The sequence below is a fragment of the Chamaea fasciata genome, unplaced genomic scaffold (assembly GCF_029207755.1).
Source record: "Chamaea fasciata isolate MVZ Bird 193981 ecotype frontalis unplaced genomic scaffold, bChaFas1.0.hap1 SCAF_8, whole genome shotgun sequence".
NCBI classification, from domain to species: Eukaryota; Metazoa; Chordata; class Aves; order Passeriformes; family Sylviidae; genus Chamaea; species Chamaea fasciata.
Window position 1 is genome coordinate 28,597,239 of NW_027094093.1, and position 22,718 is coordinate 28,619,956.

At 40.0% G+C, this 22,718-nt stretch overlaps 1 protein-coding gene across 2 annotated transcripts; it reads left to right on the forward strand.

Moving 5' to 3' along the window:
• The first annotated feature begins 878 nt into the window (after positions 1 to 878).
• Positions 879 to 21,149, forward strand: SEC22A (SEC22 homolog A, vesicle trafficking protein). Of its 2 annotated transcripts, none has more exons than XM_066190270.1 (8): positions 879 to 934; positions 4,296 to 4,526; positions 6,001 to 6,204; positions 7,530 to 7,693; positions 8,770 to 8,964; positions 13,582 to 13,700; positions 16,657 to 16,722; positions 19,957 to 21,149. In XM_066190270.1, exons 3-8 carry the CDS (start codon positions 6,023 to 6,025, stop codon positions 20,155 to 20,157), a joined length of 927 nt encoding a protein of 308 aa, XP_066046367.1. In that variant the 5' UTR covers positions 879 to 934; positions 4,296 to 4,526; positions 6,001 to 6,022; the 3' UTR covers positions 20,158 to 21,149. The 2 variants fall into 2 exon arrangements, with proteins under 2 accessions (XP_066046367.1, XP_066046366.1); XM_066190269.1 differs by lacking the exon at positions 879 to 934 and adding an exon at positions 1,277 to 1,479.
• The last annotated feature ends 1,569 nt before the right edge of the window (positions 21,150 to 22,718 follow it).

Sequence of the window (22,718 nt, forward strand, 5' to 3'; positions counted from 1 at the left end):
TGGCTATTCTGTCCCCATCCCGCAGATGCCAGCAGCCACGCTCACTGTCCCAGCAGAGGACCCCAAACACACCTGGTTATTCACGCAGTGCCAGGCATACGCCAGGGGCTGTGTGTTCCATAAAACCTGGTGGACACCAGCCAGCTGCTGTCACAGTTATTACATGGAGAACCCAAAGAGCACATCTCCGAAAGCTCAGCTGTGCTGACAACAGAGCGAATTATCCTGGAGGAGGCTCAGGGGTGAGTTTATCGCCCCCTACAACTCCCTGGGAGGAGCCTGGAGCCAGGTGGGGGTCGGGCCCTTCTCCCAGGGCACAGGACAAGAGGACAGTCGTAAAATGAACCAGGGGAGGTTCAGATTGGGAAGAACTTCACAGAATGGGTGACTGGACATTGGACTGGGCTGCCCAGGGATGTGGTGGAGTCACCATCCTCAGAGGTGTTTAAGACTGGATGTGGCACTCGGTGCCCTGGTCTGGCTGACATTGCTAGTGCTGGCTCATAGGTTGGTCCCGATGATCCCGGAGATATTTTCCAACGTGACTGATTCTATAAATTCAGCCTCAGGCAAGGCTGTGCGAGACAGCGCTGGCGGTGGCTCGGCTGCTCCCGCCCAGGCGGTGAGAGACACCCACGCCCGGGAGCCTGGCCCGGCAGTCCGGCCGACGCATCTCAGCCACGCAAGGGCGGCATGTTCGTCGTACAGAGCGGCCCCGGGCCCGCCCCGCAGGCGCTTCCTCAATCTCCGCGGGCTGACAGCGGGGCCCGCCGGGTCCCCGAGCGCGGCCGCGCCGGGAGCGCCCGCGGCCCCCTCAGGGCGGCCCCGCCCCGCAGCGCCGCGGCCGCCACGCGCGAGGGCGCTGCGGCGCGCGCGGACGTGTCCGCTCCCACAATGCCCGGCGGGAGCCGCGCGCCGCCGCCCCGCTGCCCAGGTACGGCTCGCGCCCCCCGCGCGGGGCCGGCGCCGTGAGGGGCGCGGGCGGGGCGGGACCCGCGGCCGGAGCCGCCGCCGCCCGGCCCTGCCCTGCCCTGCCCTGCCCGGCTCGGCCCGGCCCGGCCCTGCCCGCCCGGACCGCGCCGCGGCCTCGCCTCCCCTTCCCTCCTCTGCCGCCCGCCCGCCTCTGCCGGCCCCGGGCCCGGCCGCGGAGCCTCAGGGCCGGCCGCGTTCGCGCCTCAGGCGCGGTCAGCGCGGGGCCGCCGCCGCCGCCGTCGTCTCGGGGGGTGGTGGTGGCGGCGGCGGCAGTGCCGCTGCCGCGGGCTGGGCGGGCGGGGGAGGCGGCGAGGGCCGCTCGGGGCTCCTGGCGAGCGCCGCTCGGTAGCAGGAGGCAGCTGTGTGTAGGGGTCTCCGCCGCTCTCCGGGCTCTGCGGGAGGTTGTGTGAAGTTTCGTGACCCGGAGCGGTGCGGATCCGCCTAAGTCAGTGACCACTGAGTCAGCGCTTCTGCTGCGGCTGCAGATGGTCCTGTCGGAGCTGCCACGTAAGTAGGTGGTAGGTGAAAGGGTCAAGCTCCCAAACTTTGGGATGCAACTTGTTCCGTTCCCGTAGTTTTTCATTGTTTGGACGTTAGAAGGAATTTCTTCAGAAGGAGTGATTGTATTTTGGATTGGGATGCCAGGGAGGTAATGGAGTCACTGTGCCTGGAGCCACCTGTTAAGGACGTGGCACTTAGTGGTGGCTGGTGACAGGATGGTGTCCAGTCACAGGCTTCATTCGAAGATCTCAGAGATCTTTTCCAACGTCATTGATTCTGTGATTCTTGATTCTGCCTCTGAGGTCTCTTTCCCCCTGGCTTTATGGAAAGGATTATTTTGGCTGGTGATTTAGGATTATTCTCTTGTCTCATCATACCCGGTGATGTCAAAGTGACTTTATTTGTTGTGTCCTTCTGTAGTGCTTCATTTTGTAACACGAATTTCTGAAGTATGATATAGAGTGAAAAAATTAAGGCTCCTTCCTGTGTAATGAAGCTGTCAAAACACTCAGAAGTGGAGACAATAAATTGTCTAACAGTATTAGGTACGTTTGAAGTAAGCACAGAAGTTATATCTTAATTCTGTGTCAGACAGGAATGCAGCTTGCACACACTTCCCAATTTAATATTTTTATGAGAGGCAGACATCCCAGCAAGAAATGCTGTGATTAAGTTGGCTGAAGGCTACACTAGATCTGCTCGGAATTTTGAGAAAGCTAAATTGCTTTAAAGGGAAGTATCCTGAGCAAATCATAGTCACAAGTAACTTTCAAATACTTGCTAAAATGTTACAAGACTATCTCAGGTTTAAAACAGTTGACTGTCAGGTCACAAGTTAGATGATGAATTTGTTACAAAAGGCTGGAATGTTCCAGTTTCTGTTTTCAGTGTTTCTAGGACTTTTCTAGATGCTGCTTCAGGGTCAAGTGCCTACACAGAAATAAACAACATGATAATTGAATATGTCTTAAAAAAAAAAATGTACAGTGAAGCAGGCTCTGGTTTCCATCACCTGAGGTTCCTCGTTCATGGGAGGAAATGAAACCAGGCACGTGTGCTAATTCCTAGTTGTGAAACAGTGGATGCTGGCATGTGCATGAGGGATTGGACAGCTCTTGGGAAGGTGGAGTGACAGAGGAATAGCCACCCTGCTGGTTCTTACCTGTCTGTGGCCTGCTTTTCCGTGCTTCTCTTTTCCATGAGTTCTCCCCGCCCTCATTGCGGGGAGGGCTGTGAAGGGGAAATCAACAATGGTGGGGCAGAAGTAAATACTAACTAAGGGAGAAAAGAATGGTGCAAGCGTGGGGTGATGCTTCTGTGATGTACTCTCCCCGTTGGTGTTCGTGTGGGGGTCAGAATCCTGCTGAGCAAAGGGTTGTGGTTTGGTTTTAATACCCCTACTAGTTTATCTGTGAACTTTTCAATCCATGTGCATGGACAGCAGCCTGTGACAAGGGGTTCCACTGGCTGGTGACATGTTTTGGACCCTTTTGATACCTGTGAGCCAAATCCCTGCTGGTTGGGTTTGGTATTCCACAGTTCTGTCACGGAGTGAGACAGTGAACCCAATATGTTCATTTCCTTGCACCTGTAATAGATTGATAGACCATTTGTAGTGGAAGTGCAGTCTTTTGTTATCTTCAGGTGGTTGAGGGATATAGATTTTTTGGAGGAAAAAGTAGGAAGTTTGTAATGATTTGGTGACCTATTTAATGGAGCTTTGAATAGATGTTTGAAAAAGGCATTTAGAGGTAGCTCTGAAAGCACTGCCTTTTCTTCCTTCAGTCTCTAAATGTAAATGCAGATCAAATTTACCACTTGGCTCCTTGTGTAAAGCTGTATTGTTTGGAGAGCTGAGTAAAGTAGGTTTAGTAAACTTTTTTTCTTTGTTAATACATTTTCAGGCAAGGCTGAATGTTCTGTTAGAGTATGTGCATTATACATCTCTTGACATATGTATAATTTTCTTTTATTAGCTTTGGTTTTTAGATAGCTTTCTGATTCTGCTGTTAAGAGGCTGAGAAAAAAGTTCCTATTTTCACTGGGTGGGTTTTTAAGATGTTGGTAACAAAATCTAACTAGTGTTAAGATCTTCAGCTCAACACAATTTCTACCTTGTGTGATTTCATAGTATATGAAGAGAATTAGCAGGTCTCAATAGAGGCTTGTCTTCTGTTATAGAGCCTCTATTCCTCTGAATATAAATAGGAGTCTTGAAGAAAGTTTTGTTCAAGATTTATGCAAATATTTTTTTGCATACAGAATAGACATAAAAGTTGAAAGAATACCTCTGAAGATGTCTTTATCATTTCCTTTGTGTGTTGTCTGTGCATACATGCTGTTGTTGGTGGCATTTATGTTCTTTGTCCTTCGTTGTAGGAGCAAAGCAACTATGATGGGATTGAGCATTGAAAATCCTAATGCTTTGGAAATAGAGCTGTGGTTGTGCTGTGTTTTGTTCCTAAAGTGTTCTGAGCAGAGGAAATGATGGATTAATCAAACACAGTGGAAGAGGGGAATGATGGGGTTCAATCAAAGGTTGTGTAAACCTGAGTTACTCCTGTACTGTGCAGACAGATAACGTGTTTTCCCATTTTAAATGCCTCAAGTGATGGGACTTCCTGAACTTCACTTAAAGAGCACAGAAGCATTTTGATATCTCTATTATCCTAGTTTTCTTTTTCTTTGATTATCTTTTGAGTAACCTGCCTTGGCTATGTTCAGGCCTTTCCAATATGTATGGCCTCACAAAAAGAGCTGAAGCTTGTTGTTACCCAGTAAATATATTTCTTAACTTCTTCTGTTTGTTCTTATCTCATCAGATAGCTCAACATGAACTTTAACCATCGAGATCATTTGAAAAGTGAAGAGAATAATATCTGTTCTTCTGAGAGCTGGCTGTGGGATTCTTGGGTTCTACTGCAGTGCACTCCCATTCACTGCCTTTTACTGAAACAGGACATGGAGCTACATTCCTTTCTTTGTGTTAAGTGCTGAGGAGGTATTTGTTTCTTCAGTGGAAATGCAGATCCATGAAATTACGTTTTGTGCAAGTAAGTTAATGAAGGGGTATTTAAACTTTGCTATTGCATCATTGCTCTTTTGTTTATATTGGTACAGCTCCCAAAAGTCCCTGTCAGGATTGAGTTGTGACTGGTAGAGATGGTTATTGTCAGAGAACCATTACAGTTTAAAGCTCCTCTGCAATTTTGTTGTGCTCCTGAGCTGCTGCCTTGGTTATATGGTTGGCAGCATGGTTAAGGAAATGAGTCCATGTGCATTCCATGTGGATTGACTTTCTGGGAACACGTGCATGAACTTGGAGATGGGTAAAAAATTTCTAGAACTGTTGGTTTAGTTTCTTGAATGCTTCTTGCCAGCAAGCTGATCTAGAGGAAGTCCTGGAGTTGGGGCTGTTTTTTGTTTTTGTGTCCAGCTGTTGGAGGCACTGTTCAGGAGGGAATTCTCTGGTGAAGTGCTGAAATAACAAGGGCACCTGACAAAAGCCCCAAGGTGTTGAGCAGACTGCAGTCAACAGTGGCTTCCACTGCTCTTACAGCTTTGGGGAGAGTCTGATGTGCTGTACAAGTAAAATATGAGGGGATTAATTCGGAATTTATTCAGCTAATGTGATGGATCTCAAAGGAGGCTGAAGTTTGACTGCTGATGAAGCTGAATTTACTAAACTGAAAATGACAACACATTTTTAGTGCTTATGTTATTATATGGCTCTTTCTCTCTGAGGAGGAAATAACCTTGAAAAGCCTGAATATTGTTGATTGTTCATTAAGTATCCTGATGGATATATCATCTTTGGGGAGTGGAAAATAGAGAAGATGAGAGTTCAGGTTAAAAATAGCTATTTCCTCTCTCTTGTGAAGAGGTAGTGTCTTTTTGGGGAAAATGTGGATTTCTGACTTGTGAGAATGCAGTCATTCAACTGCTGAGGCTTGTAAAGCGCCCTTAACGTCATAGTTTGAAAGGTGCTGTCTACATGTCAGTATCACACACTAAAGCATATTTCAGCTGTATCCAGAAATCTGTTTCCTTTTGCGGTTGGTGACTGTATGGAACTTGAGTAGCATCATCTGAGGGAGGCAAAAATATTTTTTCCTAGTGTCTGAAGTGATAGGTGTAGTATGTGGTAGGAGTCTTCAGAGCAGTGTTAAGAGCTGAGGAAGTGTTTGCTTTTGGCTTCATATAAATTCTAGCAGTTCGCCCACTTGAAGGAGAACAAATTTGTGTACTGATGCTTAGCAGATAAGTAATTCTTTAATACTTGTCTTGCTAAACTTTGGAATGTTTAGATTTAATGTAAGGTTTGAAAAATTGGTTTGTGGCTCATGTAGATTAGTAGGTCCTGTTCAGTTAAGACTCTAGTCCGAGTTATAGTTGAAGATACTAACTGTGCCCCAGTTGAGGCCTGAACCCACTGTACAGCTTGAGAAGTTTGATTATTCACAGTTGACTCTGTTGTTTCTGTTTTTGCCTTAATTCTGCTTCCTTCTGATTTGTGTTTTGTTGCAGGTTGTCATTAGCTCTGTTGGCAATGTCTATGATTTTATCTGCCTCTGTGGTCCGTGTGAGGGATGGACTCCCACTTTCTGCATCCACTGATTATGACCAGAGCACGGGAATGCAAGAATGTAGAAAATATTTTAAAATGCTCTCCAAAAAACTTTCTCAGCTTCCTGATAGATGTACTCTGAAAACTGGACAGTATAACATAAAGTAAGGCTTCTCATTTAAGCATTTGCAATATCCTAGGTTGTGTCTCTCTGTAAGTGAAAAAGTTAACTGTTCACATTAGAAATGCTTAATCAAACTAAGATTAATTCTTGGCTCTATTTATGTGTCAGAAATTTAAAACTGAGAAATTTTAGAAAGATTTGAACCTATTCAGACTTTCATGGAAGTTCCTTTATAGTGGCACAAAGTCATAGGACAACATCATGGGAAGAGTGGCTTTACACTGGAAGAGTAGGTTTGGATTAAATATTCAAAAGAAATTCTTTATTGTTTATAGTTCACTTGCACTTTAACTGACCTAAATTCTGATTCTAATTTAGGTATTTTAAATGAGGTGAGTAATTTCATCTTAACCCCTAGTTAACCATGTAGAAGTTACAGTGGTGGAAAGCGTACCACCTGAATGATCCTAGAAAGTCCTAAGACCTCTCCATCTCTTATAGGGATATGTGAGTTTCCAACTTTTCTTGGATTAAAGCCCAGGATGGGCCAAATTTTTTGAGTCTTTGTTTTGTTTTGTTTTTCACAGGCCAGCTGTAGTTGGCCTGTAAACTGATTAGCTTAAAACAAGCTTTTAAGAATGAGATAAAAGGCTTAATCAGGGTAGATTTTACTGCTTTTGTCTTTGATTACTTTTAATACTGGAGGTTATCCAGCAAGATTTTAAAGAAATTTGAATGTATCATGAAAACCAGAATTATAATGAATTGCCTAAATGCAGCAGAACACATATATTGAAAACTGTCCTTTTCTGATTTAATATTTACTATCTCCGCAAATATGAAACTCTCTTGCAACTATCTTTGGAGAATTATTAATATTGCATTCTACAGAACAGTTGTATTACTTCCCATGTTCTAGAAAGAGCCAACAGGGGCCCCTCCCAATCTGAAGATAAGGTTTTGCAGTTTTGGGCTGCACTGGGTCACACATTTTGCATTTGAGTTGAATGAAAAGCTGTTACGGGACAAGCCTGCGGTGTTTCTGCATTGTAAAAGCTCTGTTATTTTCTGTTTCAAAAGTGTGTGTGAATACGTGCACACACACACATATATAGATACATACATACCTATATGTGTAAACCAGCTTCTGATATGATTGTACAATGTAGTGTTCAAGTGAGACATTGCCTAAAAGTAACTTGTTTTTCTTCTAGAATACTGTTGGACTCTTCAGTAAACATTTATTCCTTTGGTACTCCAGATAAGTTTTTGTTTTTCTGGTTATAGAATATAAGATAAGATTAGAAAAGCAGTCAATTCACTGAATTTAAATCTGAAATTTTGAATATGTTTTCTCAATTCTAGCTTTATAAGTTCCCTGGGAGTAAGCTACATGATGTTGTGTACTGAAAATTATCCCAGTGTCCTGGCATTCTGTTTCCTGGATGAGCTTCAGAAGGAATTCATCACTACCTACAATATGATGAAGACAAATACTGCTATCAGACCATACTGTTTTATAGAGTTTGGTAAGGATCTGGCTTTTATCCCCTTCGTTCTCATGCTAAGACAAATGAGTAGTAAATAGATGCAACTTAAAGCACGCACACAATTTCCAAAGCAGTTTATAGCTCTATTTCAGGTGGATTTAAAATGTGATTTAAGTCCTGTTGGAGTCAATAAAGAAATACTTCTGGGGGCGTTAAATTAAACTACTAGAGTTTAATCCAAGCTTACTTCTGTTCATTCTAGTAGGGTTTGGTTGAAGCCTTGTGTGACCAACTCTGGAGTTCATCTTCTGGTTAATAATACTAGGAGTTGATTAACTTCATACCTGTTGAAAAACTTAACCTGTGAAGTCATTGACCTTCACACATTTCTCAAATAAAAGATTGCAGTTTTGTGTTAGCTCTTAGCTGTGCTGCCTTTTGTTCAATACATGAAAGGGAGAAACTTTTCTTTCTTATGATGTAGTGGAGCATTTAATCTTCAGACTCCAAAATGCAGCTCATCTCATATATACCAGATAACAGCTGTTAGGAATGCCATTAATTTATGTTGCTTTAATACTATACATTAGAAATTTCTGTAATTAGATATTCTTATAAAACACATTAGAGTAAAAAGAGCTGCAGTTTTAGAAACACGGGGCAAGATACTCCAGTTGGTTAATTTCTGTCTATAATTCAGTCAGTTATTGAAAATTTCTGTATAACATTATTCTCCTCCTTGTGAAGATTCCTATGAACACTTTTTTTCTTTCACAACATAATTTTTTCATAAGGATATTTACTAAACTAACAGAAAAACTAGAATAAGTGCAGTAAATCCATTGTATTAGAAATGCATTCAGACTCATGCAATGAAAAGTCATTAGTTTATTCAGTTATTACATAATTAGATTTTTAGATCTTATTTTTTTAACTGCAGAATTAAATAATGCATGATGTATTAGGCACAAAACAGAAATAGTGTTAAAAATCCAAGATAAATACAAATATATCAAACTATATTTCAGTTTGTGAACTGAAAAGCTGCATGATCTTGGAGTATGTAATTAACCAAGTCCATAGAAAAACATCTTTTTATTTTCAATTTTGCACAGATAATTTCATTCAGAGGACCAAACAGAGATACAACAACACACGTTCTTTGTCAACAAAGATGAATCTTGCTGATATGCAGACAGAAATCAAACTGAGACCACCGTATCAAATTTCTGTGTCAGAACTTGGTTCAGCCAATGGCTTTTCTCATATACCTGTGGGGGAGTATAAGGGTTCTGGTAAGATATCTGCAGGTAAGTTCCAGACTTCTGTTGTTGTATCCTTAAATGAGACAGATGCAGCAAAATTCACTTTTTTTTTGTTTTTTTCATGTTTCTAGATCATAAAGCTGGTATGACCTTATGTGTATTTTAGCTCAGATGTCTATTTTTTCTCCTGCTCCACATGCTCACCTTCCCAAGGCACTCAGAGGAAGAAATGGCTCTGTTCAATGGGCTGCTTTATTGAAGGAAAAAACCCTGCATATAAAGATGAGCACTTAGCAAGAAGATGATTTATATTTTTTGACCTTTTAAGATATCTGAAAATTTTTGAGATTTCTGCCCAGTAAGACTCAGCGTTGACATAAGCTGAGAGCTGTGTCAGGAGTTAGAGCAGCTGTAGGGAGAAGCATCTCTTTAGGAAACCTCTGCAGTGGTGAAAATCCAAAGAGCTGTGCTGGCTGAAAGATACACTCTGTAAAATGAGTGCCTTGTGTACAAGGTTAAGAATTGCAATTTTGTATAAAACTGCCAAATTCTTTGAAGGAGTCATTAATTTTTTTAAACTAGTTTACTTTATGTAGGAGATAAATGTGGAATTGTGGGGTTGTGTTGGGTTAAGGGTTTGTGCTATTAAGTGAATCCTCTGAATGGGTTTGGGACCCACCTTTAGATATTTTCCAGCAGGACAGAAACAAAATGCCAAATCCTTGCACTGATACGTGGACTCCACACGTGATACTGACATCATCTGATTTCAGTCCTCCAAGTTTAGTGAGGCAAAATCATAAATAGAATGGAAGGAAGTGTTGATTTTAATTAGTTAGTATATTCCCCCCCCCCCCTTTTTTTTTTTTTCAGAAGTACTTCTGTCTGTAAATTACCATGAGCAGGCACACACTGATGCAGTTCACTTTACAGTGTCAGGGTGCAATCATAAATCATAGAATTGCAATTGTAAATCTAAACACCTCCTACAGTGTTGTAATGAATGAGATTTTGTGCAGTTTATGTATATGTATATATTAATAGGATCTCTTTGCCAGTGTATTATCCTTATTATGTGCTTACTCATGAGGATTACTCTAGAAGATTGAAAACTGCTTCTATGGAAGACGAAAACCAAACAAGATCAGTAGGGTGGCCTGTTTGTACTCTGGGGCCCTGATTCTGAGAGCCACTCCCATGTGCTATGAGAGAGTGTCGAAATAGCTTATAAGCTCTGTGTTTGCAATTTAACAGTATTGGAGTTGGATTCAGGAAAATTAAAAAAGGAAAAGTGTGAAGGTATTTAAATTGTTTAAAAGAGTGGAATGTTCTAAGCAGCACTGTACTACCTTCGTCATCTTTTTACGTGTGTGGGCTCTTTTTAAAGGTATATAATGCTCTGATGTCACTCCTTTGCCACTTTTGATTTTTATATTGTTATTTACTCTTAATGTTCTTGTGTAATCCTGCTTTGTGGAGAGGGTTATGGTGGCAGAAGGGGCAACTGGTTAACTCTGAAAATTGTCTAGATTTGAACTTCCTGCAGCTGGAAAAAGAAAAAGCAATAAGCATGAGAGCACTCAGCCTGTGTCAAAATTGGCTGTTTTTTAAAAGTTGTCCATGTTGTAGGAGATGCGGTTTTTATCACTTTGAGTAAGAGTGTTGGAAGGTAATATAGACCTAAATTAAAAAACATAGGGACCATTTCCCTTTTAACTAAAAAAGAAGATTCAACAATAATTGGCAGGTGATCTTCTATTTCTTTTTTTTTTACTTCTTCCAGAAGCAATTCTGTTGTTCTCTTTTCTTTCCATGTCATTATTCTTCTGTTTCTCTTTCAGTTACTTTTAACTTTCTTCTTCCTCTGAATTCCATAGATCTCTGTTCAGTTATCCACTTCCTTCCTTGAGTTGCTGTAGAAACTCACCATCAAAGGGCTGTACATTATGAGAGGCTGGCACTTTGCTACTTCTTCAGCTCTTCACATCTTAGATGCTGTTGAATAACAGTGTCTTTTTTAGAAAGTCTGCTAATGGTTTTGTAGTTCTTTACATTCATCACTTCTCTCCACCCTTGAAAAGAACTTTCTCTGGATGTTTGCTGCCCACTCAGTTGGCTGGACTTCCAAGTTTCTCCTTTGCTCTAAGGACAGATTCTCACAAAGAGACGTTTTGCCTGGTGGAATTTCCTGTATCTGCTCTACTGTTAAAAAGCAGGCCTTTCTGGAGTGAGCTGTGTTAAATGAAGTTGGAGAGCACCCAGAGGTGGGAAGTTAGGTGGATGCAAATCTTGTTTTGTTGTGCAGAATGGCAGCGTTGGAGGCGTTATGTTGGGCCGTGGGGGGAGCAGTGGCTGTCACTTGCTCACGCAGTAACTGGCTGTGGAGTCCAGGCCTGCTGTGCCGGCAGTGCTGGCAGCAGCACCCCTTTCCCTCTGAGCGTTGTGCAGTGCAGTGAGGAACAGGGGTAATTCTGCATGTGGGAAGCATAAAGTGGGCAGATTATGGAGAGAATCTTCCAGAAAAGGTACATGTAGGTGTTGGCAGGCATTAGAAATAGGGTCACAGCATGCTGATGTGGGATGTTTCAGGTTAGGATAAAATTACTATTTTCTGAGCTTTTTTTTTAGTGAAGAAACACTTGTCAGATCAAAGGGTTTTTTTTTGCTTGATGCTTTTTTGCTCCATGCTTTTGGGGTTTTTTTTTTTTTACATTTTAGTTTTAAATAAACTTTCTTACAAGTAATGTAGTTTCTCATATAAATTTCCTGAATTTTCGTTTAAATGTAAACATTAAGTTCAGAATTTGTACTTTATTTGAACTGAGAATTTTTGATATGGCACTTAATCGTATTTCTAAGATTGGATGTACCCATTCAAAGTCAATTGTCCTTTACCCTGCCTTCTCTTGGCATTCCTTCTTCATTCTTTTGGTTTTGCCTTCATCTTTTAGTATATAAATGATTCTTGTTGTTTTGATTGTAGCACTAAAATTTGTTGAGCCCTGGAGAGTTTAATGACATTAGTAATGGTGAATAATTTCCTTTATATTTTTGGAATTTTTTTTTTCATATTTTAATAAGAGAGAAGTTACTGTTTTATGAACCTTCATAGACTGTGTTGATTTTAGCTGGCCAGACTCTTTACTTTTCCCCCCCACGGTTCTCAAAGAGGTTTTTTAGATGCTGTTTTAGCACACAATGATTTTAAGTTACCCAATACGTGGGGAAAATAAGATTTTCTGGAGAGCTGCAAGTGGAGAGCAGTGAACTAATTTTATCCACCAGTTAATGGAGTGGAATTTCTTTTGGCTAAAAACAGTCATACACACCCTCAGCTTTTTGCCACTCTCTAGATGAGATGGTTTAAAAAAAGCCAAAACAGAACAACCACTTGGGACTCATTGAAAAAGAATGGTTTGGTATGCAAATAGCACATCTAGCATATCTAACCTTAACTGAGTGATTGCTGGGAGTAATGTGCCCTACAGTTAGAAAAGCAGTGAGCTCTCAAAGTTAAACATGGGTTATGCTTTTGTTTAAAAAAAACAAACCAACTGATTATAGACTATTAAATTCAGCACAAATGAATTAACTGAACTCATCCTGTATTTTATCTTTGTGTTATTGTAGACTCATAATTAGACAGCCCTGCCAGCTTATTAATGTGAAATAGCTTTTGTTGGGGCTTTTTTAGGTTCTGTAACTTCATAAACTGTTTGAAAAACCTTTTTCCTGGATCTGTGCAATACAAACAACCGGGATTGACACCCCTCTCTCTATTAATGTTACAGTTCATTAACCTCATTGTTCACAGCTTTACACTTGGTTGATTTGAACAGAATGATTGGAGCACAGCTCAGTAGTCCCATTGTTATCCCAGTGTCACTCAGACTGTTCAGAGTTTTGCATTGTTTTTTCGCATTTGCTTTCTGTTATTCATTATGGAAAGGGGCAGTAATGGGGAACATACATAACTGTTACATACTTGTGACCCTAGATAAGTTTGAAAGAGCGAGTGTGCATGGGAAGAAAGAGTGTTTTAGTGTTAATGTGTTCTACTTGTAAGAGGCTAAGCACAATCTGGAAGGTCCTTATAAGATTGTACTAGAGATCCCAGCTGAGTTTTGGAGCTGTTTCTTCACATGTGTCTTTAGTAGCACTCACTGTGTTTTTAAGGAAGGGGAGCGTGATAACTTTACCTCAGTGTTCTGTGCAGCAAAGAAGCTAAATCAGTCTCGATATCTCACTAATGCATTAGTGTTAAAAAAGAGTGGAGGTTGTGAAAGAAGCTCTTAAGTATGTGACTTATTAGGTGGTTACTAATTGTGGAGAGATTTCACTAGCAAGTGCATCTTTTACTATTGATTTCCTGGCATGTTTGAGCAGCCATCAGTACCATACTGAATAAATGGAATGTATTGAGATAAAGACTAAGTATAACAAGACAATATTTATGTGAACTGGAGGAAAGTTTTCTTTTTGCTAACCCTTGTGCTGAAACATTTACAATGCTTTGTCTTTTTAGAAAACAGAAATGACATTTTGTGATTTGCTTCAGCAATCTCTTGAGCTAGAAGCCACTGACAAATGAGATTATTATTTTACTGAATTTCTGAAGGCACTGCTTTGACCTGTGATATCTTTTTTTGATCTGCTTTGCAGCTCCTCATCAGCGTCTGGAACCTGTGACTCTGCCAGGAATTGTCTCATTTGTGCTTAGTCTGTTATGTGGAGCTTTGAATTTAATCCGTGGCTTCCATGCCATAGAAAGCCTTCTCCAGGTATTGCACATGTTTATGAATTTAAAAGTTATGCATTGTAGCAATCACAATTTTCATTTTGGAAGATGCTGTATGAGCTGAGTTGTGCCAGTTTTATTTCAGAATACTGTTTGTGAGGTCAGGTCTCTGTTATAGAACCTGAATTGTTTGTGATCTGTGCATCCTCCTCAAGTGTGCTGCCTCATTCATCGAGGCTGGGAGTTTCAGCAGCAGTGGAAGGTGGGTGGCCAGCTCCTTTCCTGGTACCTTGGTAGCAGTGAGGATGTGAACAAAATGTTCTGTTTTCTAAATTTATGCCAGGGTATGATGCATTTCATTTCTATAGATGCTATTTAAAAACACTTGAGTGAAATGATGAACAGTTTTAAAAATCTGGGCAGTTTTTTTGAAAAATCCACAGAGAGGGAATCTTTAAACAGGTTTTGTAAAATTTTTAGAGAACTTTTGTAGTTTTTCTGTTTGTATTTAATCAACCTTATTTCTCATTGTGTATTGAAAGGATTGGTGTCGGGAAGTTTCACGTGATTTCTTCTAAACTCCCCTCACCAAACAACCTCCCCCAAACCCTTTTTTTTATCTGTAAAATCTCTATGACTCTCCCAGTAGCCTTTGAGTTTCTTTCTATTCCATTTCTTATGCTGGTTGTATTCCCACTAGTGCTGCAGTGTCACTAATAATTGTTTATGCTCTCAAGCAATTCAGGTGAATATGCTGGTAGTACTTGGCAGGCATGCACAGAAAGTTCATGTGTGTTGCCATAAAAAAACCAAACACTTCCTTACCATTTAATGCCTGTTATTGTGGTGATAGACATAGAAACTAAAAAGCCCATGGAAGTTTTCTGAGAGAAAATGGTAATCCTCGTGCTTGGCTGGTAGATAGTCTTTTTATTCAAATGTAGCTGGACTTCATAGAGTCATTTAGGTTGGAAAAGACCTGAGTCCAACCATAACCCAGCACTGCCAAGTTCACTAAACCATGTTCCAAAGTGCCACATCTACAAGGCTTTTAAAATTCCTTCAGGGGTGGTGACTCAACCACTTCCCTGGGCAGCTTGACAGCCCTTTCAGTGAAGAAATTTTTCCCCTGGTGCAACATGAGGCCATTTCCTCTCATCTTAACCTCTGTTACCTGTAAGAAGAGCTCAACCCCCACCTTGCTACAGCTTACTTTCAGGTAGTTGCAGGGAGCAGTGAATTCTCTCCCAAGCCTCTTCTCCAGGCTAAACAGCCCCAGTTTCCTCAACTGCTCCTTGTAAGTCTTGGTCTCTTGGCCTTTCAGCAGCCAACTGCAATATTCTTGATACTTAATGGATACTTTTTTAGGGAAATAAGGTAAAGAAGAATACCTGTATTGCAGTTATCTTACATTGTATTGATATAATTGAATAAACAGTACTGTTGAGTCTCAGCATTTTGTGAAGACTAGTGGATAGGTAACAAGGTTAATGCAAATGTTCCATGCTAGGTCCTTCATTTTGAGTTGTCTTTGGTTTGTTTTTTAAGGAAAGACCAAGTGAACCTACATCTCTACTTCATCTCTAGGTTTTTCTGTGTTTTGCACAATTCTCTGAGTTAATAAATAGGAATGATTTTAAAGTATGCTGTAGTACAAATAGTACTGAACAGATTTCTGTTGGTTAGTGTGACGTTGCTAAAACTTACTTTATTACCTTTCTGCAGCTGATTTTTTAAAAATAACGCCAGTGTTAGATTAATCTATTTAAGTGATGACAGGACATCCAGTTAATTTTATTCTCTATGTTATTGCATCTGGAGGTAATAGATTGCAGTACAGATGGAAGATAATTTTCGTTTCTGACAAATGAGGCACACTAAAAATCCATTAAAATTTCTCTTAATTTACTTTATTATGGAAAAATCCACAAGGTCTAGGGAGAAGTAATCCAAAACACAATTAATGGAACGTGTTCTGAGAAGTCATTCAAAAGCATCACTCTGAATTACTGTTTGCTTTATAATCAGTGGTTTTATTTGGCTGTTAATAAAATTCTGTTACAATCTGTAACTGTACTCCACCAAATATGCAGTGGCACTGGGGAAAAGACTTACTGGGTAGAAGTTACTGCATTGTGTATGTAATTTGTATGTGCAGACAAGAGAAGTTTTTCCTGGTCAGCACAGGACATGGAAATGCTCACACTTGTGAATGGGCCACCATCTTCTCAAGTGATATTTGCTCTCAAGGACAAACATTTGCATGAATAGCCATTGTTTTCCTAGGGAAGTTTTTGGTGGTTGCAGGGGTTTGCAGAAATGTAGTTAGAATAGTTATTGAGTATGGAAATGTACTCTGCTCAGCTCTGTAGGAATTATGACAACCCATTTGAATAACTTAGAGGATTTGTTTTGTTTTCTAAACACATAGTAGAAAAATCTGTCACTTCAAGGAAGTTTTTCCATCTTTCTTTCAAGAGAACCCTATTTTCCAAATCTCTCTGATAAATTCTTGTGCTGCTGTTTGCTCTCACTGCATGAGCACAGAGATGTCTTCGTTATTCTGTGTGTAGAGTTTTACCCCACCCTAGTGGCCAGTTTGGGTCCTTTCCTGTTACCTCGTTTCCATTTTGTGAAGCTTTAGGAAGGCACAATTCTACCAAGTTGCTATTAAAGGTAGTTACCCGTGTTTAGACTTGAATTTTCAAAGGCATCTGGAGAAGGTAAATATCCAGTGTTACAGCAGGACTTCTTTAAAGCAAAAATCTTGGCAAGAGTTGTTTGTTGTGAATAAACATTTTGGTCAGACTCCAGATCATGATTTTTTTGCAGATGTGTCAGTAAGCACTGATTAGTCCTAATTCTTGGTTTAGTGTGGTGAAGGAATTGCTTTAAATCCCTGTGTGAAACTATTTTAACATTCATAATTTTCATACTGTAAATGCCTGGTATTTCACTTGTTTCATTGTAAAACATGGCTTTTTGTTTTATTCTTGCAGAATGAAGGTGAAGATTTCAGCTATGTTATTGCATTTTTTCTCGGAACGGCAGCCTGTTTGTACCAGGTGTGGTTTTCTGTTTGCATAATTCATTAGAGTTTAGAAACATGACCCAGTCATGCATAAGTGTCACCATGTTTTCTTAAATGTCACAGATACTTGAATAGGGTAATTGTAAAAAATATTTTCTGCTTTATTTTTTTTTCATTAATCATAAAACTGTCATGTAGTAGTAGATTGATACAAAGAGCTTCTGTTTGCTGGCATTTTTTCTCCAGCTGGATGATTAAGATATTTAATTAAGACAATTATCTCTAAAGTCGCAAGCAGTGAAGGTTATATTATTTTCTTGAAATAATAGTTTCACAGTTCAAGTAGACGTAACCATCTGAATAAATAGCTTACAGCTTCTTCACTTTGGGCAGATTTGAAGTAAATACAGTAATACCTAAGCATTGCACCCTGGAATTTTCCTCACTTTCTACTTTAATGTGCGTCTCCTTCCTTTTGAAAGCTTGTGGCCACTTTTCACTGTTTTCCTGCCTGACACTTCCCCTTGGTTTTCTTGTGTGGCAGTTTTCCATTTCTGCATCTGAATTTGACTTTCCTTTATGATTTATAGCAAGGTCCCCACTGGCATCTGTCATTCAGTGACACTGCTATTACATTAGCCTGTGTCTATGTCTCTCACGCTCAGTTGCTGTTATTATAATTACTTTGACTTTCAATCTTAGACTTGTGGAGTATGCAGTTTTTACTTGTTTCTGTTTGCCAGTGTTTAGTACTGTGTCAGACAGTAATATAAGAAAATGCCTTTCTATCAGTCTTTTGTTCAGGTTATCTGTAATCTTCATTCTCTACAATTTATCTCTAGCAAAACGTGGCAGTGTGACTTGTGTTCTTCACCACTTGTTGACTTTCCATCAACTTCTGTGTTAAGTAATTTAGATTGGTGTTAATTTTCCGTGCCAACAGTCTGTTTCTGTTCCCTATCAGATAAAGTAGAGCTCCTCCATTCTTTTTTTGTGTAAAAAAATACACTTTCCCCTCCTCTACCAAACTGTCAACTTATTCTTTATAAAGTATTCGTGTCTGTCCATTGATCCATGAGAATGTGTGTCTTTCCTCCACTGTTTGCCTTGAACAGAGGTGTCTGAAAGAAAAATTCATGCAACTTGGAGTGTAGGCTTTTTATTAATATTCAAAATACATCTCTTGAAACTCTGTTTCGCTCCCTCTGGTATCGTTCCTGCAATATGTGATTGGTCAGTTTTCAGAATTGAGGGATGTTGGTTCTCTGGCTTCTTCTGATGTTCTTTGGCTGAGTTAAGAGCTCAGGACATTAATTCCTTGCGTTGCATGACAACACATTTCACTGTCATTCACCCACCTGGTGTCCATCATGCTGTATTGTCTTCTGTTAATAACCACACAGCAGTGTGTCTCTAGTTCCCAAGAAATGTTTATATCTCAGGTGTGCTGGCAAAAGAACAAGACTTACATGGAATAGGATGTTTTAAGCTCACTGACATGGTAACCCTTCCCTTTAGTAGTAGAAAAACAACCCTCAGGAGTTTCATAACAGTACTTGTTATAGTAAGCTGTTAAAACTGCAGTGTTTTGGCCTTTTGGCTGTTTTTTGGCCTTTTTATCTGTTCTGTAAGGGGCATATCCAGTAGTTCAGAGCTAGACCAATGAAAGATACGCTTCAGAATGAATTTAAAACAGTTGTTCAGTAAAATTCACAGTTATGTGACATCATGTTATAGTAACATATTTAAACTACTGTTTTAAAGACTTTATTAAACATTTTGATGAAGCATATCCTGACTCTTATTTTAATCTTGGAAGCAGTCACACTTGTTCATACATTGTCAGTGGAAGTGACAACACTAGGAAATTATTTCAATTCTTATTGCTGAGATACCAGTACCAACTAATTGCTCTTTTAGATATGATTTGTAAAGTTGTCAGCACAAGTAGGTTGCATTTACTCTGCTCAAAATGGCCAAGCAGGTTCAGAACACTTCTGTCTAGATTCTGAAACATGCAGATTATTCATCTCTAGTTTTACTCTGCTTTGGAGGAAGGACATACAAATCTTACTGGTGGTGCTAGTCCTCACCTCTCTGACAATATTTAGATATCCAGACACTACAAATAGCTTTGCTGCTCTCAGCCACACTTGCAGTGGAAATACATGCTTTATAACAAAGTGGTAGAGTTCAAATGGAATATAAAGTATCCTCAGTAAATTGCATTGTTCAGTTGCCCTTTTTTGAGGAACATGAAAAATGAAAAGAAAATTAAGTAGAGGTTTTTTTGACTGATAAAACATGGCAAATGCCCAGGAAGATCAGAAATGGCACTTAGATAATCTGATGATGGATGCTGTTAAATCTGTGTGACTATAGTTATAAATCCACTGGGAACAGATTTGGAATAGAAAGTAAGCATAAATACTATTGTTGTCTACCTTAAAGCTCAGAAAAAAACTTCCTTCAGCAGAAATGACCTGATTCCAGGGAAGGAGCAAAGGATTTTTTTTTAAATTTTGTAGCAGTTAAGGGAGTAGTTCAAACAATAGAAAAAATAAAAATAATGTCTGGGTAAAAGCTGTGTCCTTTTAGAGATAAAAACTGAGCCAAAAGAACAGATTTCCAGTTACAGTAAGAAGAAGACTGAGTAGGGAACTATGGGCAGTCTTGCCAGGCTGTGTTACACCACAGTGGGCAGAACATTGCCTAAAATGTGGTAGAATTACAGCAGAGTAGTTGTGTCCCTTTTCAAATGTGATCAGTCCTGCAGCAGCTGAAGCAGGGCAGTGGGTGTGGGCCTCTGCATCTGCCAGGGAACCCTCAGCATCACCCCTGACAGGACTCTGGGAGCTGTCTGGGGGATTGCCTCGTGCTGAGCTCTGGGTATTGTCCTGTCCTTCCCATTACGTTCCTGAACAAGACTTCTCTTGTTCCTTCTCCACTGCTTGGGTAGAACAGAGTTGATTCTGACCAGAGATTGCCAGGAACATCCACTGTCTTTTGTCACGGGCCACTCATTGCAGGCTATAATTATTATGAGAGAATTGTTGTCAGAGAGGGCTTAATGCAAGCAAAATATCATCTTGTTTTGATACCAGGTACTCTTCATCCTTACATGACTGCTGAATTGGTACTGTTCTTCCATGTTTGATTCAGACTTTATCTGGTCACTGAAAAAATCGCAGCCCAAACCAAGTAAGTTTTTCTTCAGTAGAAGTTATTTTCCATGAGGTAACCTGATTTCTTTTTTATTTCCTGACAGTGTTACCTGTTTGTGTACTACACAGGCTGGAGGAATGCCAAATCCTTCCTGACCTTCGGCTTGATCTGCCTGTGTAACATGTACCTGTATGAGCTGCGCAACCTGTGGCAGCTCTTCTTCCATGTGACTGTGGGAGCTTTTTCCACCTTACAAATCCGACTGCGACAACCACAGGGAAAGTCCCCTGATTACAACGTCTGACAAGTCCTGGAACACTGAGACCAAAGTCTTGTTCCAGTAGTTACTCTCAGGAATGTAAAGCTGTTCTCCAAAAGAAGAAGCTGTCTGAATGGAGCTCTTTTTTTTTTTTTTCTTTTTTTTTTTTTTTTTAATAAATCAATGTAAGATGCCTGTGGACATTTTACACTTGGTGGTTGAACCTTTTTTTAAATTATTTTTTTATTTTTTATGAAAAGGACACAAAAGAATATGGGACTAGAGGAGGAGAGTGAAGCATATCCATGCAGTGAAATGTATGTAGAATGTGACTGGTGGCATAAAAAAGCTTTGTTCCTACGTTCATGGAGATAATCTGTTGTGGAATTATCTGATGGTATTACATGATCACATTATCTGATGGTAATGTGGAAGCACATTTGTACGTTAATGGAGGAATGTGTAGAGTATGTTCTGCATATCCTGCAAGCTTTTCGCTTCCAAGGTCAGTTTTGCCTTTGTGAGGCAGTAGGGAATAGGCTAAATAAGTAATAATAATGCTATTGCATATTAGCAAACTAGATGTGGAATATGTAAGATACTAAATTTTGGAATGTTTTGTTTCACATTGACAAATATGTGAATGTTTCCTTTATTAAAATGTAACCTGGAAACTCAGTTTCTGGGGATTGGCTTCACCTGTGGCGCTCTGTCTTGTGCTGTAAGTTCTTTAATGTGTTTTCATTCATGATTTTCTTTTAATTATTCTTTGAAAATGGTTTATGTAGATAGGGTTCATTTTTTGTAATTATTCAAAAAGTTCTGCCACTAAACCCAGGATTCTTGCACACTTCATGTGTTTGGACTCTGGAAGGGTTGAAAGGGAACGGATTGGTGAGTAAATGGAGTGACTTGCACCTGTTGGAATACTGTTCTTTTTAAATGTTCTTCCTTTCAGAAATGGATGAATAATTAGCTCAAAGCTGAGACAGACAACTGGTGACAGGGAAATAATAAATCAATCTGATTAGTTTAAACATGCAATACAGGGATTGTGTTGATTCTTTGGGCTTTATGGATTGGGTATTTCTGTGCTAGGATAAAACCTCTGTGATCTAGTTGAGAGAACAATCCTATGCTCCTAAAGCTGGTGAATCAACCAGCAAACCCCAAACAACCATAGAGGAGCACCATCACATACACTGGGGTTTTATTTTTATATGACAGTTATTTATGATGATTTATAATGTACAAACAGATGTAGTTGTAATCAGGCCTTAATGGCGGAGAGGTTGCAATGCTCTTGTGTTGCTGGATTTGGGAATTGGCAGAGCTTTGCTGTGGTATGAAATGTTGGCCCAGGCAAATTTTCTTGGGCATTTCATACCAAAATGTTATATTTTTAAAGAAGTTATTTGGTGTCAGATTTTATGACCAACAAAAAAGGAACTGGATATCTTACTTTTTAAATTGATGGAGTATTAATTAAGAAAACTGTGCATAATACAACCAAGAAGAATTAGAGAATGAACCTGCAATGGGAAGTGTTGTGTCTCAGACTGCTGTCTGAGGTGAAGTCGTTTGGTGAGGAAACCCTTTGGTGTGCAGGGGCTGGTGCTTTGCAGTTAATTTTCTTCCCTCCCCACTCAGAGACAGGGAAGAAGAAGGTGTTTATGAACATGAGCAGCAAACAGCCTTTGCTTAGCACCAAGAATTGCTTGTATTAGCATCCAGTGCACCGTTCTGAAAAGATGAAGAGCAGTCCTTTACCATTTAAAATCAGTCATAAAACAATAAGAGCTATTATGTTTTAAGTATAAAACCAGGTTTTATTTTGCTTATAGTGTCCATAAGAACCCTTACACCTGTCTTTTAACCTCCATTGATAAGCAGGGGAGCTACTATGAATGCCTCAAGTACTGCTTAGTTTTTAACTCAGGTTGTTGTGCACATACGGAATTTTTTGTTGCATCATTTCTTCAGTTTATATGTTGGCAGAGAATTTTGTTTCCTCTGAAGCACCGTCCCTTCCTTCTATTCCCAAAGATCCATTTTTAAGGAATGAAAACTTCCTTTGTCATAGCATCTGGGGCCATTATTCCATTCCAGTTATGCTGGCATTAAACTAATTGCTGATTAGAAGGTATAATGAACAAATGCAACTGCCAGCGTAACAGAAAACAGTTGGGTTTTTGTTTGCTTGTTTTTATAGCACTGATAAAAATCCCATTTCGCGATGAAAAGTTAATGAGCGTGACTGTTTTCATTATGTGGTATTACTAGGTGCTAAAAACATGGCTTCTTAGCCTGTTTTGACTGTAATATTAGAACTTGCTGACATTTGGGTGTGAGATCAGAACCACGATACAGCAGGCCGGGTTGGAGGTGAAAATTTATTGAAAATTCCCAGGATTTCTCAACCCTCAGGCAGGGGCTTCCCTGCTGATTTTACCAGATACTTGAGTTACCAGATTTAGGGAGATGAATTCAGCAAAGCTGATTACTCTCTTGAACAGCAGGCTTTACTTAAGTGTGAAGTGCAGATGGTCATTAGTGGTTGCTCGATTGTTCTGTGGCATTTCGTAGGAGCAGAGCCCATTTCATGC

Coding starts and splice junctions, on each gene's coding strand:
- SEC22A (XM_066190270.1), top strand. CDS start 6,023: ATGTCTATGATTTTATCTGCCTCTGTGGTCCGTGTGAGGGATGGACTC. Junction 8,965..13,581: donor TTCTGGTAAGATATCTGCAG/GTAAGTTCCAGA, acceptor TCTGCTTTGCAG/CTCCTCATCAGCGTCTGGAA. Junction 13,701..16,656: donor CCATAGAAAGCCTTCTCCAG/GTATTGCACATG, acceptor TTATTCTTGCAG/AATGAAGGTGAAGATTTCAG.